At 45.5% G+C, this 14,363-nt stretch overlaps 1 protein-coding gene across 4 annotated transcripts in view; it reads right to left on the reverse strand.

The window, feature by feature from the left end:
• LOC139050962 (TNF receptor-associated factor 5-like) overlaps positions 1 to 14,363 on the reverse strand; it is a 93,585-nt gene that overhangs the window by 13,087 nt on the left and 66,135 nt on the right. For 3 of the 4 annotated variants that reach the window (XM_070527876.1, XM_070527873.1, XM_070527875.1), the window contains 4 exons: positions 8,230 to 8,256; positions 8,084 to 8,140; positions 6,150 to 6,209; positions 5,998 to 6,066 (listed from right to left, as the gene is read on the reverse strand). In XM_070527876.1, the coding sequence (XP_070383977.1) occupies positions 5,998 to 6,066; positions 6,150 to 6,209; positions 8,084 to 8,140; positions 8,230 to 8,256 (213 nt within the window). The remainder of the gene's footprint in view (positions 1 to 5,997; positions 6,067 to 6,149; positions 6,210 to 8,083; positions 8,141 to 8,229; positions 8,257 to 14,363) is intronic. The other variant, XM_070527874.1, reaches the window with a different exon arrangement.

The following is a 14,363-nucleotide window of genomic DNA, read 5'->3' on the forward strand; positions in this document are numbered from 1 at the left end:
AACGTTAGTATAGATAGTCCACACAGATGGAATATAAAGGCACACGCTCATATGACTACATACGGAGAAACTGGGCTGAGTTCATTGGTAGTAGTTTCTTTTTCTTTATGTCTTTCTCCAGCGCATTGCTTTCGATTAGCACAGAATAGAGCAAGGCAGATTGAAAAATAAAGTTTTCTTGACCCTAAGCTGATGGCGTCAAAGTTACGGTTGAAGTACAGAGCGTAAATTTGTGCTCGTGTACATGTTCACGTTCGCTTTCTGCTCCTCGTTTTGGCAGCACGTCTCAAGTAGGTCATGAGTTAAGCAAGGAGACAATACCAAGAAGAGTGCTTTCAACTAGAAGTTTCGGGCTTGAGGAAAAACATTGTGAACGGGTTGGGAAATAATATGCAAGCGCTACTATCCCATGCAATACACCGAGCGTGGACGCTTCCTCCGAGCATTTCGGAGTGCCTCAGTTTTAAAGAAAGGTTTTACTCCGGCATCATTGTTTTATGAATATTCGCAAAGTCCATGTTCACTGTGGGAATGCCGGCGTTCACACATTCGCAAATGACCAACGAAACCCAGTGTATCATTTCTGTTACACTGAATTTGATGCTTAAAGCTCTCATATAAGCACTAGAAACCGAATGTCGAGACCATACTTGAGTTTTTGATACGCTGGAGACAGTTTTATGTTGCGCATGGTTCAGAAAACTAATTGCTAAATAATTAAGGTACCAAGTAGTTTATAACCAATTATTACTTCACTGTTTTCTTCCTACCTATATAGCTTCTATGGCGAGAAATGTGAAAAAGTTTTTAAAACCTTTTTGGATATAGAATGGTGTTCGGGCATTGTGAAGTTTACAAATTTTACTTTGCCTAAATGGGCAAAAAAAATAGTAAACAGTGGCCGTTTTTCCTATGTTTCGTTAGTATGGGAGCATTACATAGAATTGTTGACCCCCTAGGTTTTCTATGCGTGATGGGAAGTTTGCCCGGTCCCCTTGGTAAAGTAAACGAGGTGGCTTCTTCATATTTCATACCTGTCAGGGCAGGTAACGGGTGATGTGTACAAAGTTGAAAATGAGTCGGTCAAATGGTTACTTGTCAATAAATTACGCATTCAACTGCTTTCAAGCGTTGTGAACGGGTCTAATCAGAGGCGCTGAATTCAGCTTGTGCTCAAATGCCAACTTTCTTTGGGAAGTTTTATGCCTGTGGAATACAGTTTTCGTAAAAAATGTAATCAAATGTTAGAAAGTATTTGGGCACTATGTTAGTAAGTAAACTGTAGGTTACACTGGGTTTATATTTTGCAGAAAGGGGGGGAGACGATGCTGTGTGCAATTTGTGACAAAGTTCTCACTTTCGCGGCCTAGTTAGAAGCGTCAAAATTACTTAACTCTCGTTTTTTTATTTCATGCGGTCACACTCCTCTCGCAGTAGGCTTTTCCGGTGTCCTGGGTGTACTAAATAACGTATACCCTGCTTAGAATTTCCGAAAATAAAGGTCACGTTATGGGTAATGATGCACCTTTCGCAGGAAGTTATGTGTACAAGCGGTAAGTAGCTTCATAAGTGTAATGTTTCATGAATAAGGCTGATTTTATGATTCGACTGGGGAGAACTGTCAACGCTAGCGAGATCAAATTAAGCTAATATATCACCCTGGTGACAGGCAAATGGTGAAGGAGGAGGAATTATGGCCAGTGTTGTGTCGAATTTAACTGAACGTGTCGATTAATGTCCTAGCGAAAATTCCTTCGCAAGTGCTGGAAACTGATATGCATTGGCAAGGCTTCAAAATGAGCCGTGAAATATGGGCAACGCATTCCAGTACGCTGTTTAAATAGGGTAACTGAGACTGGTATTGAAACCGCATCGGGGATGGTTCAGAGGATGTGTATACAACACAGCAGCGCGGCTGAGAAAGGCGACGCGGGAAACTCGTTTGGACCTTTGCACCGTGTCGAATGTGCACAGTGCCCTCCGGAGCTCCGTGGGCGTCGCCACATTAGCCTCTTGAGAGTAGTAAATATCCGTGACACCCCTCAAAAGCACTGCAGAAATTGCAGCGCTTACCTTTCTACTTACGTTCAAGTCAAGAGGCAAGCTGGATAGAATGGTCGAGAGGAGGGCGAGAGGAGGCAGACAATGGGTAGAACCACCACATTCGCTAAATGAATCAGTAATAGCATCACCACTCTTCGGTCACAGTTCCCATGCAAAGGGGGAAGGGGGTAGGTGACGTGACAGACAAGGAAACGCCACTTCTGCAGACACGACAGTTGTTGCGGGTAAGCGGGAGGAATCGAGTTCAAGGTACGGTTCGGTACGTTTCATATATTTCTGAAAAATAAGCACTAGGCGAATTTGTCAAGCGGACAACTTTGGCACGGCGCGCAGGCACAGAGCCGCATACAAGCGCACCGTAGGGTCTAGGTGACACTACGGAAGCGGTCACATGTCAAATCAACACTTCTGTGCCCGCCGGGGTAGCGTTGAGGCTATGGCATTGCTCGAGGTAGGGGGTTTGAGCCCGACCGTGGCAGCCACATTTCGACGGAGGCGCAATAGAAAACGCACGTGCACTTAGATTTCGGGACACGTTAAAGAACCTCTCGGTGTCAAAATCTGGATTCTGTCACTACGGCGTGGATCATAGTCCAGTGGTGGTTTTGGCACGCTCAGTCCCATAATGCGATTAAAATTTCCTACTTCTGCCACGACGCGATGGGTAATGCGAGGCGATGACCATGCCCAACCCACTCAGAGGCTACGAAGTACGGCGCAGAACAACGCCTCAAGCAAGCACCTTTCCCTGTGTGTTTTGTGTACTGCGCAGAAAAACAGCAGTGGTGCGCGCAAGTTAACGTTTAGCATTGACTCACCATTCTCGCCTTAGATTGAACGTTGAAGAAATTAAACATCCACCCTTAACATCATCGCCACTCATCGTCGATCAACGCGAAGAGCACAAAAAGCTTCGCTTGCATCGATTCCCACAGTGCGTTGGATCTGCATATTGTTTTTTTCTATGCTTGTTGCACTTGTTCCTCAAAGAGTGACCATATAGTTTTTTTGAGCACCTCAGGACGAAGCGATGCCATGATTGTCTCCTTTCTCTTTGTTCTTTGCATCTGAACAGTGAAGGCATCTGGCGATGTAAATGACAGAGCGTGGATGCCTTCGGCTCGCTAACGAAGCAATGCGACTCCACTATTGTCGTTCGTAACTCTAGCTGTGCTGTGAAATTCTGGGCACCTTGAATGAAATAGTTAACTTTAATAGCGCAACAAACGTATGCTGCCCAACAAAGCAGTACATACAAATCTGGGCGTAAGTAGACGCATATTTAGAAACAGTGTCGCGCACTACAAGGTGATTGCGCCGCTAAGCAGGCGACTATGAATGCGTTTATTAAAATTTACGGTGAACCGTCCAATAGCTGCGTAGATCAAATAAACTTTGGACACAGTCCCGGTGGTCACCTGTTTGGGCGAGTTTTGGATACAGAGAAAAAAATGAAAAAGATTGGCCCCGTATCTGCGGGCTTTGCTCCCAATTAGTTATAAGCGTTCAAGCGTGGTGGTGCTACATGGTTTTATGACATGAAAAAAAATTATTGCAGATCTTTTACATTAGTCTCATGAAGTGGTATACTGTTTCGACACTGTTGCATTCTGTAAGAGAGGTCAGGGTCTCATTTTCGTACAATTCGAATAACGTTTCATGTCCATCTTGGTTCGAATTCGCACTCAGTCGCTGTCCAAATTTGTTTTTAAGGTAGGGAAATGTATACAGGAAGTGATTATTATTAAGTGCTACGGAATTTTTGATTCGCCTTAGGCAGATAGCATGATCATTTTTCACGAGCTGGATTATTCGAAGAGTTGGGCATTACTAGCACCAGAAATCGAGACACACATTCAACTAATTCACCCAAAAATTTCTAACTTCTTAAATAATTGGTGACATATATGGCAACACAGTTGGGAATTGTAGCCGGTGTGTTTGCACGTATTCACTCGAAACGAGTTGTCATGCTTCAATGGAGAAAAGGGCGTTTCGTTAGAAAAGTAAGTGGAACTACAAGGCGTTTGTATGGCGAGTTTGATGGCGTATATCTCAAGACAGCAGTTATTCTGCAATTTAATTCCAAGTGGACACGCCTTGAACACCCAACGGACAAAATTCGGAAATTGCAATATGTGCCATAAAATAATTGATGAGGAAGTCAATTAGTGGAATTATATTAATCAGTTGAATATGTGTTTAGGTCTCTTGTCCAAGTAATGTCCGCCTCTCTGAATAATCCAGCTCAAGGCTACAATTATGTCTGTTGCAACATTCGATATTTAACATATCATGAAACTTAAAAACATTGATCACGCCACATTATCTTGCCGACGTGTTCTTCTGTGTAGATATCACTTCGAGGAGAAGACTGTGTTGTTAAAGACATTATTCACCTGACGTCTCTGCGCACCATTTTGTAGTCCTCTTCATGTATTCCGTATCGGTGAATATAAGGGAATCGAGATACAGCGCAGCTTTTCGCTGTTCTAACTGTACTACAACGTTGTGGCCTCGATGTCATGCCTACCCCCATGCTCACGAGCAACTTCCTCTGATAATGAAAAGAAAGCTACAGGGGTTGAGCTTCTGCGCAAGTGTCACCGTGCGGAATAATGCGCAAAGTTTGATAGCGTTTTCGCTTTCTCGGAGAATGTAATGAATCACCCTTTCTTCCATGTATGAAGGTGTCGCATTCGCCGAAACAGGGAAGAGAAAGGCAGAAAAACATTTATTATTTACATGTAGCAGTGTACAGTGTGTCATTTTGCTGTCGTAAGTACTCTTCCGAAGTTAAAACGTCTGTCTACCGCTCGGAATATGACCTTGGATAGTGGTGAGAATGAGAACATTGCATGTCATATTGTCGGAAACGAGTATGCTTGTATCCCGTAAACAATATCAATTATGTTTTTAATTTTTCTCTGAAATCAGTACAAAAATGCCATGTGATGTAGTTCGACGGGGAAACAGCACAACCAATTCGTATACCGCCCCATAACCTAAGATCCGCGCAGGGAGGGTTGTTGCGCTTGGATACGATAGTGGATACGATTTTGCTTGCAATTGTGTTTTATGCTCTCCTGCTAAGGTTCCTTATCGGGACAATATTTTTCTCCTGTTTCCAGCGAGTGCATGTTGAAGTGGCGCCGCCTTGTGGAAACGAACGGAGTCGCGGTATACGAAGTGGTGCGTGCACGCATGGCCCCCGAAATTACCATCTCATTCGCTAGTCAGTGTTGTCGGGCTCTAAACACAGTTTTAAGAGCAAACTTCTGCAGATAAAAAAAAATTTCGAATATTTTTACTCGCTTGCGAGAGAAACCACTGCACGTTTGGGCACTACGAATGGCAGGCTTTCTATTGCAGTAGGAAATAAATTGTGCAACATTTTTCCAGGAGAGCTCTCACATGTACGCTTTTTTTGCCTCAGTAGCTTCCCAGTGATGCAACAGTTGTCCTCAAGGACTTGCTGCTGCTCCATCATTCGAGCTTGAGTGGTGTAATAATTTAAAAGCTGAAAACAGCCTTAGAGGCTCCTTTAAAATAAGATTTGCCGTCTATTTGCACAGCCCAAACAATAATATACATACAGAAAAAAAATTACAGGTCGAAAAACCACAATTTGATAAGATGTCAGGGGAAATCCAGAGGCTTTAAATCAGAGATATGGTAAAGCTAGCTTCATAGGTTCCCAGCACAACACGACGCTGTCTAATTTCTGTTAACAAATCTGCTTTCACCTTCGTAGTTGCGACTTTTTATTGGCTGATCTGAGCCGACTCTGCTTTTCACCTACAACAAAATTCGACCGCCACAGGGACGTATCGAACTAGTGACCTCGTGCTCGACAGGAAAATTCTATAGCCACTGAGCTACCGTCGTACGTAGCCGAGCACGTTGAATTGAGACAGTTTAGAGGTTGCTTACCGCATCCAGACGAGCGTTTGTCTCTTCCCTGATAATGCACAAAGTTTTCTCAAGGCAGCCGTGACATTCCTGTGGAATAGAGAAAGGAATTGAAATGGTGCCCGCTTCCTGAAACACACATGCGCTTGTGAATGCAAGGCACAATCCCTTACCTTGAGATCCGAGACCGTCTTTTCCGATTTTGCAATGCGTGTTTCACATTGAATTTGGACCTGCATAAATATTTACCATGTGCATGATCTTTGCCTTTTAAGTAGGTTGGGCAGAATGAAATAATTTATTTATTTATTTATTTTTTATCATACCCTCAGGTCCCAATGGGCATTACAGAGGGGGTGGGTACATGGTTTACAAAGAAAAAAATCATTCAAACCTATAAGGACAAGGACAAGATCAGCAGACAGTAAGAGGAGCAAAATAAAAAGAAATAAAACCCAGCAATATTCGAGTCATTTTAAAGGATGATCCGTCACAGCGGTCTTGAATGATGACGCAGCTACCTTATTGCTGTGGTCGATACGGGAGGATAGGTACACTGGCTGCCAAATGAGTTGCTGATTCAATGAATGGTGATGGAACACTTTGTGGAATAAAGAAAGGCGCGAGATGTTGCGGCAAGTTTGAAGGTTAGGAAGGTTAAGTGACGATTTCATTTGCGAGACACTAGCGGTACGTGAATAGTTCGACATAATAAAACGAGCTGATCAATTCTGAAGGGATTCTGAAGGGATTCTATGGATTGAATGAGAATGCGGTGTGCCGGACGCCAAACAGCAAACGCGTATTCAGGTTTCGGATGATCGAAAGTTTGATAAAGCATTAAATTTAGGCGCTGTGGGGCTTGGAGAAAATTGCGTCAGAGATAACCGAGAGTGCGATTTCCATTACCTATGGTGTAGTCAATGTGAACATGCCGTGGCAAGTCACCAGATATGTAGACACCGAGATACTTGTATGCAGACACGCGCTCCAGCCGGATACCATTAATTTTGTATTCTGAAGACATTCAGGCGTTAGGGCTTCGTGAAAATTTCAACTGCTTGCCTTTACTGATGTTAAGGGTCATTAAACATTTATTGCACCATTCAGATACTTTATTTAGGTCAGATTGAAGGACAAGTGTATCATTAGAGTAATTTATTTCGCGATAGATAACGCAGTCGTCTGCAAGTAGTTTTACATTAGAGTTAATGTTATCTGGAAGATCAATTATGTAGATCAGGAATAGTAGTGGACCTAAAACGGAACCATGAGGGACGCCAGATTCAACAGGACAAGGAGAGAAAGCGTGATTGTTAGCGATAACATATTGGCTTCGGTTAGATAAAAAGTATTCGATCCATTTGAGGATGTTTGGGTCAATTTTCAAAGTGCTGATTTTTAGTAGAAGTAGTTGATGGAGTGCCTTGTCGAAAGCCTTAGAAAAGTCAAGACAAACACATTATCTTCACTCACCACAAAACAAAAACACTATTGCACATTTCACGCTACATGCGTTCCAATTTGCGCGAACAGCTGAATGTCTTTTATTTTAAAGTAATTGTGATTGCTAATCATTTTGTTTAGTGTCTGAATGCCTTTTGCAGCTTTTACGCGTAGTCGTAAGAGTTCAAATTAGAAATATTCATAATTAGTATACAATTACTGCGCTATTCTTATACTACCAGGACACCAAAACACTCACTCACTCACTCACTCACTCACTCACTCACTCACTCACTCACTCACTCACTCACTCACTCACTCACTCACTCACTCACTCACTCACTCACTCACTCACTCACTATCTCACTCACTCACTCACTCACTCACTCACTCACTCACTCACTCACTCACTCACTCACTCACTCACTCACTCACTCACTCACTCACTCACTCACTCACTCACTCACTCACTGGCTATCTTCCCCAATCGCTAATTTTCGAAGAAGATATTTGTGTGGTGCTAACGCAGTATGCAGTGAACTGGTCTATATCTGCCATATCGTCATAGGGACGTGTCAGAGTTCGACGAGAACAAACTCCGAGCAGACACACAGATGTGCGTTACAAGATATTGACCAAAAGGCACGCCCAGTGGCCTTACGTTCCTCATGTCTCCTTGTATTGTTGGCACTGCACTTTGGAGCATCTCCATCTCGTCCTGCAAAATACGTGGTGCTAATATCAAGCCCTGTAAGCGTCTTCGCTAGTTAGACGTCATGTTGCTTTCTGAAAACGCCAGAAACTTACCTTTTCTTCGTTAACCACCTGTTTAAGCTGCAAGAAAGAATGGAGAACGAATTAAATGTTCGTATATAACAGGGTTTGTCTACAACCTAGACGTGTTCGAGAAATTCCCTAAGAAATAGGTCATGTTATATGTGGACGAGTAATTAGTATCGGTCAAGCTATCCGTATGGAACCACCAGCCGTCGCTTTCGAATTATGGTGCCCCGGAGTGCGTCGACCATGCTACCGGACCCACCAGACAGGATGGCTATTATGCCCTGGCGTGTCGTGCGTTGAGCTTTTGTTTCCCCCCTGTGCGACGCTTCCCGCAGGTGTACCTGGAGGTCGGCACGGTTTGAGGTAGTTGAACTTAGTCCAGAAAAAATCTGCTTTGCAGTACTGGAAGGTCGTTCAAGAACGACCAGGCGAGGAGGCAACGCCGGGGGGATGTGGCCATAGGAAGATAGGGCCCAGGGCGGAACATGACGCCACTTTCACGGACCCTATGATTGGATGGAAATGACGACACCGGCGCGGGCTCGACGATTGGTTGAAAACGACGCGGCCTCGACGGAATGAAGATGTTATAAGCCTGAGAACCATCGAAAGGGATGGACGTTCTTGCCACGGGCCTCAGCGTACGATTTGCTGCCGGCCGTCGACGAACGTTTACTGTTATTGTAGCTGGTTCTAACCTTGTAGATAATGTCAAATAAACCTTCATTTCTCCTAGTCCCCCCTCAACGTTGGCCAACTCCCGCACTCAACTTTAATATACATAGTCCACACAGATGGAATATAAATGCACACGCTCATATGACTATATACGGAGAAACTAGGCTGAGTTCATTGCTAGTAGTTTCTTTTTATTTTTCTTTGTCCAGCGTATTGCTTTCAATTAGCACAAGATACAGCAAAATATATTGAAAAAAAGTTTTCTTGACCCTAAGCTGATGGCGTCGAATGTTACGGTTGCGTAGAGAGTGTGAATTTGTGCTCGTCCACACGGTCACGTTCGCTTTCTGCTGCTCGTTTTGCTAGCGCGCGTAGCAGTCAAGAAGGTCACGAGTTAAGAAAGGAGACAATACTAAGAAGAGTGCTTTCAACTAGATTTTTCGGGTAGGGAAAATAAAGCTGTACACGGGTTGGGAAATAATATATGAGCGCTGCCGTCCCATGCAATACACCGAGCATGGACGTTTTCTCCGAGCATATGGAGGGCAGAAGTTCTTTAAAGATGGGTTTTACTCGGCTATCATTGTTTTATGAATACTTATAAAGTACCCATTCCCTGTGTTAATGTCGGCTTTCACACATTCACAGATGACCTACAAAGCGCAGTGTATCATTCTTGATAATCTGAATTTGATGCCTAAAACCTCTCATATAGGCACTAGAAACCGAATGTAGAGACCATATTTGTGATTTTCATGCGCTGGAGAGTTTTCTATTGCAGATAGTTCAGTAAACGAATTGCTAAATAACTACGGTGACACTTAATTTATAATCAACGATTACGTCACTCTTTTCTTCCTACCTACATACCTTGAATGGCGATAAATAAATGTGAACTAGTTGTTTAAACTTTATTGGGTGTAAAGTGGTGTTCGGGCGTTTCGGGGTAAAGGCCTACCCCAACAAATTTTACTTTGCCTAAATTGGCAAAAAAAAGAGTAGTAAATAGTGGCCGTTTTCCCTATGTTTCGTAAGTATAGGAACATTGCAAAGAAATTTTTACCCCCTAGTTTTTCTATGCGTGATGGGAAGTTTGCCCGGTCCCCTCGGTAATGTAAACGAGGTGGCTTCTTCATATTTCGTGACTGTCAGGTCATGTAACGGGTGATGTGTACAAAGTTGAAAGTGAGTGGGTAAATGGGGCCTTTTCAATAAATTACGTATTCAACTGCTCTCAAGCGTTGTGAACGGGTCTAATCAGAGGCTCTGAATTTAGCTTGTGCTGGAATGGCAAATTTCTTTGGGAAGTTTTATGCCTGTTGTTAGATATGGAGCTGTTTCCTGCGATTACTTCGAGTTCCCCAAACCACTTCGAGTCGCAGCACAGCTAATTGAGGAATGCCGAAGCAGGAAAGCACATTCCAGAGGAGCGGCCGAGCAAACAAGTTTAAGGCAACAAGTTCACGTGCCAAGAAGTTCGTGCGCCGCCGGGATTAGCAGGTGGGCCTCGGACAATGGAGCATGAGCAGCCCTCCTCTTCTCCTCGTTAGAAGTGCATTGCCAGTCTGCGAGGCAAGACCGCAGAGAGCCGCCAGGTGTGACACCGCGACACGGGCGCCTACCATTGGCTGAAAGTGGCGTCATCGGAGCGGACTCTCCCATTGGTGAAACATGACGTGACTTACAGTGCTCGAAGGGTTTATAAGAAGCCTTCCAGAGAGACCTGAGATTCTGGGACATTCCCTGATTCCCTGATTCAGCTCTCTCGAACTTCTTGCCGCGGGCCGCAGCGTCCGAGTTGCTGCCGGCCCGTAATGACAGTACGTCTGGTACTTGACGCTCACCTCCCTGTAAATAATAGGTAAATAAACCCTCCCAAGTTTGGTTTTCATCCCGAAGTACCGTCCCTCAACCCCCACATCTGGTGGCAGCGGTGGGATCGCCTCCGAATGCATCAGCTGGTGGCAGCGCTACGGATCAACCTTCGTCGAGAAAGATCATAAGGAACCGGGAAGAACGAAGAAGAGAGAGCCTTCGTCGAAAGAGGTCCGAAGAAACTGGGAGTAGCGAAGAAGGAGCGAGACTTCGACCCAGGGAGTCCTGAGGAACCGGGAACAGCGGACAAATGAACCGGATGGCAGAGTACTGCAACCGTAAGTGAGCGCGTGGTTTTTTTCCTTATGATTCGCCAGACTCAAATGCTGTGTGTTCATTTTGATAGTTCTGGGAATCGGGAGTTTGATGCATTGTGTGTTTGCACAAATTAATTAAGGAAAACAGTTTTAACAACCTGTCGGGGCAGCTGTCATGGATCTTAGAAGGTTGACGAGGTTAGACTTGTTGTTGGTGTGCGACGATTTGGGAGTTGAGGCGGACGAACGGATGAAAACGCCAGCTATCATAAAGGCGGTTAACGATACTGGCAATGATGGCAAAAGCATTGAGCTTGCTTGGGAGGTGATACAGGAGCCACGGGAGCGGGAGCGTCGTCTACGTGTGCGAGAGCGTCGTGAACTTAAGAGTAAGCATAAGCGTGAAGAACGCGAGAATGAATGGAAGCATGAGCTTCAAGAACTTACTCTTAGGTGTGAGCTTCACGATCGTGAGAATCAACGTAAGCTTGAGCGTGAGCAAAAGTATGAGAGAGAGAAGGCAGCACTGATCAAAGAGATACAGTATTGTGATCAGTTATTGGCACAGAGACAACGGCTGTCTGAGAATTCTGTACGTAGTACAGAGCGAAAGAATGAGGCAGCATCGAGCGGATTTTCGCCAGAAGCTGACGAGAAGAGTAGTGCCTGTGAGATTGGCTGCCGATTGATAAGTGAAGGGAAAAGGCTAGCTGCTAACGATGCCTTAGTGACAACAGAGGCCGTTAAAGGCCGTAGTGAGAGCGACGAGGTGCTGTGCCAACAGATGACTATGGAGACAGCTAGGCCAGCTGCGAACAAATTGGCACAGTTACCGAGCGTGTGCGTCGCTGGTAATGTTAGCGAGGTTGCTAGCGAAGAAAAGGGTACTGTCGACGCGACAGACGCGAGCACCCATGTAGAGCCAGATCTGCGTGCAGAAGTGAAGTGCGAACTGAGCGATGCAGTTGAGAGTAGTTCTCGGGATGGCGAGCTCCGTAGTCCACGAGAGAACAACTGCATTGTTCAGGGATCGGTGCGGCTCTCCGCCAGTCTAGATAGCCTAGATAGGGATGATTCCGTTGTTAATCATTCGGACTGTGCGCGTGAGACAGCGATCGATACCGACGGGCTGTGTGCCGATGCACAGCGTGAGCTGGGCAATGTAGTAGAGGGCAGTTCGCAAGAGTGCGAGTTGTCTAACTCGAGTAAAGCCTGCTGCATTGTTCCAGAGTCGGTTGAGCTGTCCGCCAGTCGAGGCAGAGAGAGTGTTGATTTAAGTGAGAATCACTCAGACTGTGCGGGTAAGAGACCGATCCGGGCCGACGAAATGTGTACCGGCCAGCACGAGGCACGAGGCGACATGAAGGCGAGTGCAAAGAGAAAGCGCCGTAAAAACAAGCGCGGTAAAGACCGAAAGTCGGTAACTAATGTAACGCCACCAAAGATGGCGAGAAACCCAAATGGGCAGGGCGCGAGGAAAAAGATGCGGTCGTCTCGGACGATGTTGACGCATCGAAAACGTTCAAGCCACAGGTCAAAGGGGGACCGCGAAGAATGTTCTGCACGGACGCGGACAAAGGGCACGAGGCAGTTAAACTCCTCGTCGTTCCGTAGTTCTTTTCACAGCTCAGCGTGCAGTTCGAAGAAACGCAAGGTGGCAGGACGAGAACAGGTGGGGAGTAGCGACGCGGTCAATCGAGTTTGTGAAGAAAGCGGGGCGCCAGGACGCAAATTGGCAGGAGACCGTAACGTCTTGGGGGAGCTGATAGTGAATCAGCCCTTTTGTTGTCTCTCGGCAGCCAGAGTAGCTTTGAAGCCGCGGCCACCCCGGGTTAGACTCAAAGTATGAGTAAGTTGAAAATGCTTGGAACGGGATGCCAGGAGAGCTCCCGTAGAAGTAAAGCATGTTGTTTTGTTTTTTATTTTGAGCATCGGAAAGTTTTCGCGAATTGAGACTGGGATTTCTTTCAATGTGTAAGGTTTGAGCTTTGTTTAAGTTTTCGTTCGAGAAGCTCGAGATTTGAAAGGTGTGTTTTAAGTAAACCTGTAGTCTCGCGAAATGTTCATTAATTAGTTGATAGGCTTTTTTTGTGAGTGTGAGTAACCTGAGGGTCAAGGTTATTGTTGAGAGGCCTATCGTAACGCGCGTGTGTTATTTAACCTTCTTTCTTTTTAAGCGTTTTTTTGAATTTTGTAAGGTTAAGCGCGTAGATTTTCAGTGAGTGCATGATTTGCACTGAGAGGCGTTCTTAGTTCCATTAGCGCGTGTCCTGTGTCGACAGAAGGAAGCAGATTTATGACTGGGTTGCTCGTGTGTTGAGGGCAACCGTATTCTGACTTCTATTATAAGTACGCGTGGAACGAGTTATTAAAAGACGCATTAGTTTAAGGGTTCTGCGGAGTGTGTAAGTCCCGCGAGTTTAATTGTTCGTTTAAGTCACGTGTCCTAGAGGGACTAAAGGAAGAAACGTGAGTAAGCGTAATGAAGAGTTTGCCTACAACGCAAGTACGCGTTTTGTTTAGTGACCACAAGGCTAGTGCGCTTGTGATTACGTACTTGTGAGGTTGACCAGATTGTTCAGTGGCACCAATACATGCGATAAGTACGCCACTGCGATAGATTGGAAACATGCTGTTCGTGTAGTTAGGCCACTTAAGTTATGTTCGGCTGTTTTCATTTGTTGTTTGCATCGTCAACGACCCTTTTGTTTTGCAACAACAATAGTACTCTGGTTTTGTCGGCAATCGAGGAGAAATGGATAGCTGTTTGGAAGGGTGGTTGGAATTGCTTTGTCAAAATTGGGGAACTAAAAGATCAGGGTTGATTTTGACTCAGTAATAGCCTGGCGAGTCAGGGGTGAAGAGCCTGTGCTTACGCGTGGTGCAGCGCTGTGTTGTTTGGTTTGTTTGACGTATGTTCTCCAGGGCCCAGGATCCCGAGGGTTGTCAAACGAGGCTCGACCCCAGTACCCTGCAGCTTCTTTCAGCGTTCCTCATGGCCAGCGAATTGAGTTCACCGGCCATTCAGAACAACCGGGGCGAGGACGAGCTGTTAGATATGGAGCTGTTTCCTGCAATTACTTCGAGTTCCCCAAACCACTTCGAGTCGCAGCACAGCTAATTGAGGAATGCCGAAGCAGGAAAGCACATTCCAGAGGAGCGGCCGAGCAAACAAGTTTAAGGCAACAAGTTCACGTGCCAACAAGTTCGTGCGCCGCCGGGATTAGCAGGTGGGCCTCGGACAATGGAGCATGAGCAGCCCTCCCCTTCTCCTCGTTAGAAGTGCATTGCCAGTCTGCGAGGCAAGACCGCAGAGAGCCGCCAGGTGTGACACCGCGACACGGGCGC

The sequence above is a fragment of the Dermacentor albipictus genome, chromosome 10 (assembly GCF_038994185.2).
Source record: "Dermacentor albipictus isolate Rhodes 1998 colony chromosome 10, USDA_Dalb.pri_finalv2, whole genome shotgun sequence".
Taxonomy (NCBI): Eukaryota; Metazoa; Arthropoda; class Arachnida; order Ixodida; family Ixodidae; genus Dermacentor; species Dermacentor albipictus.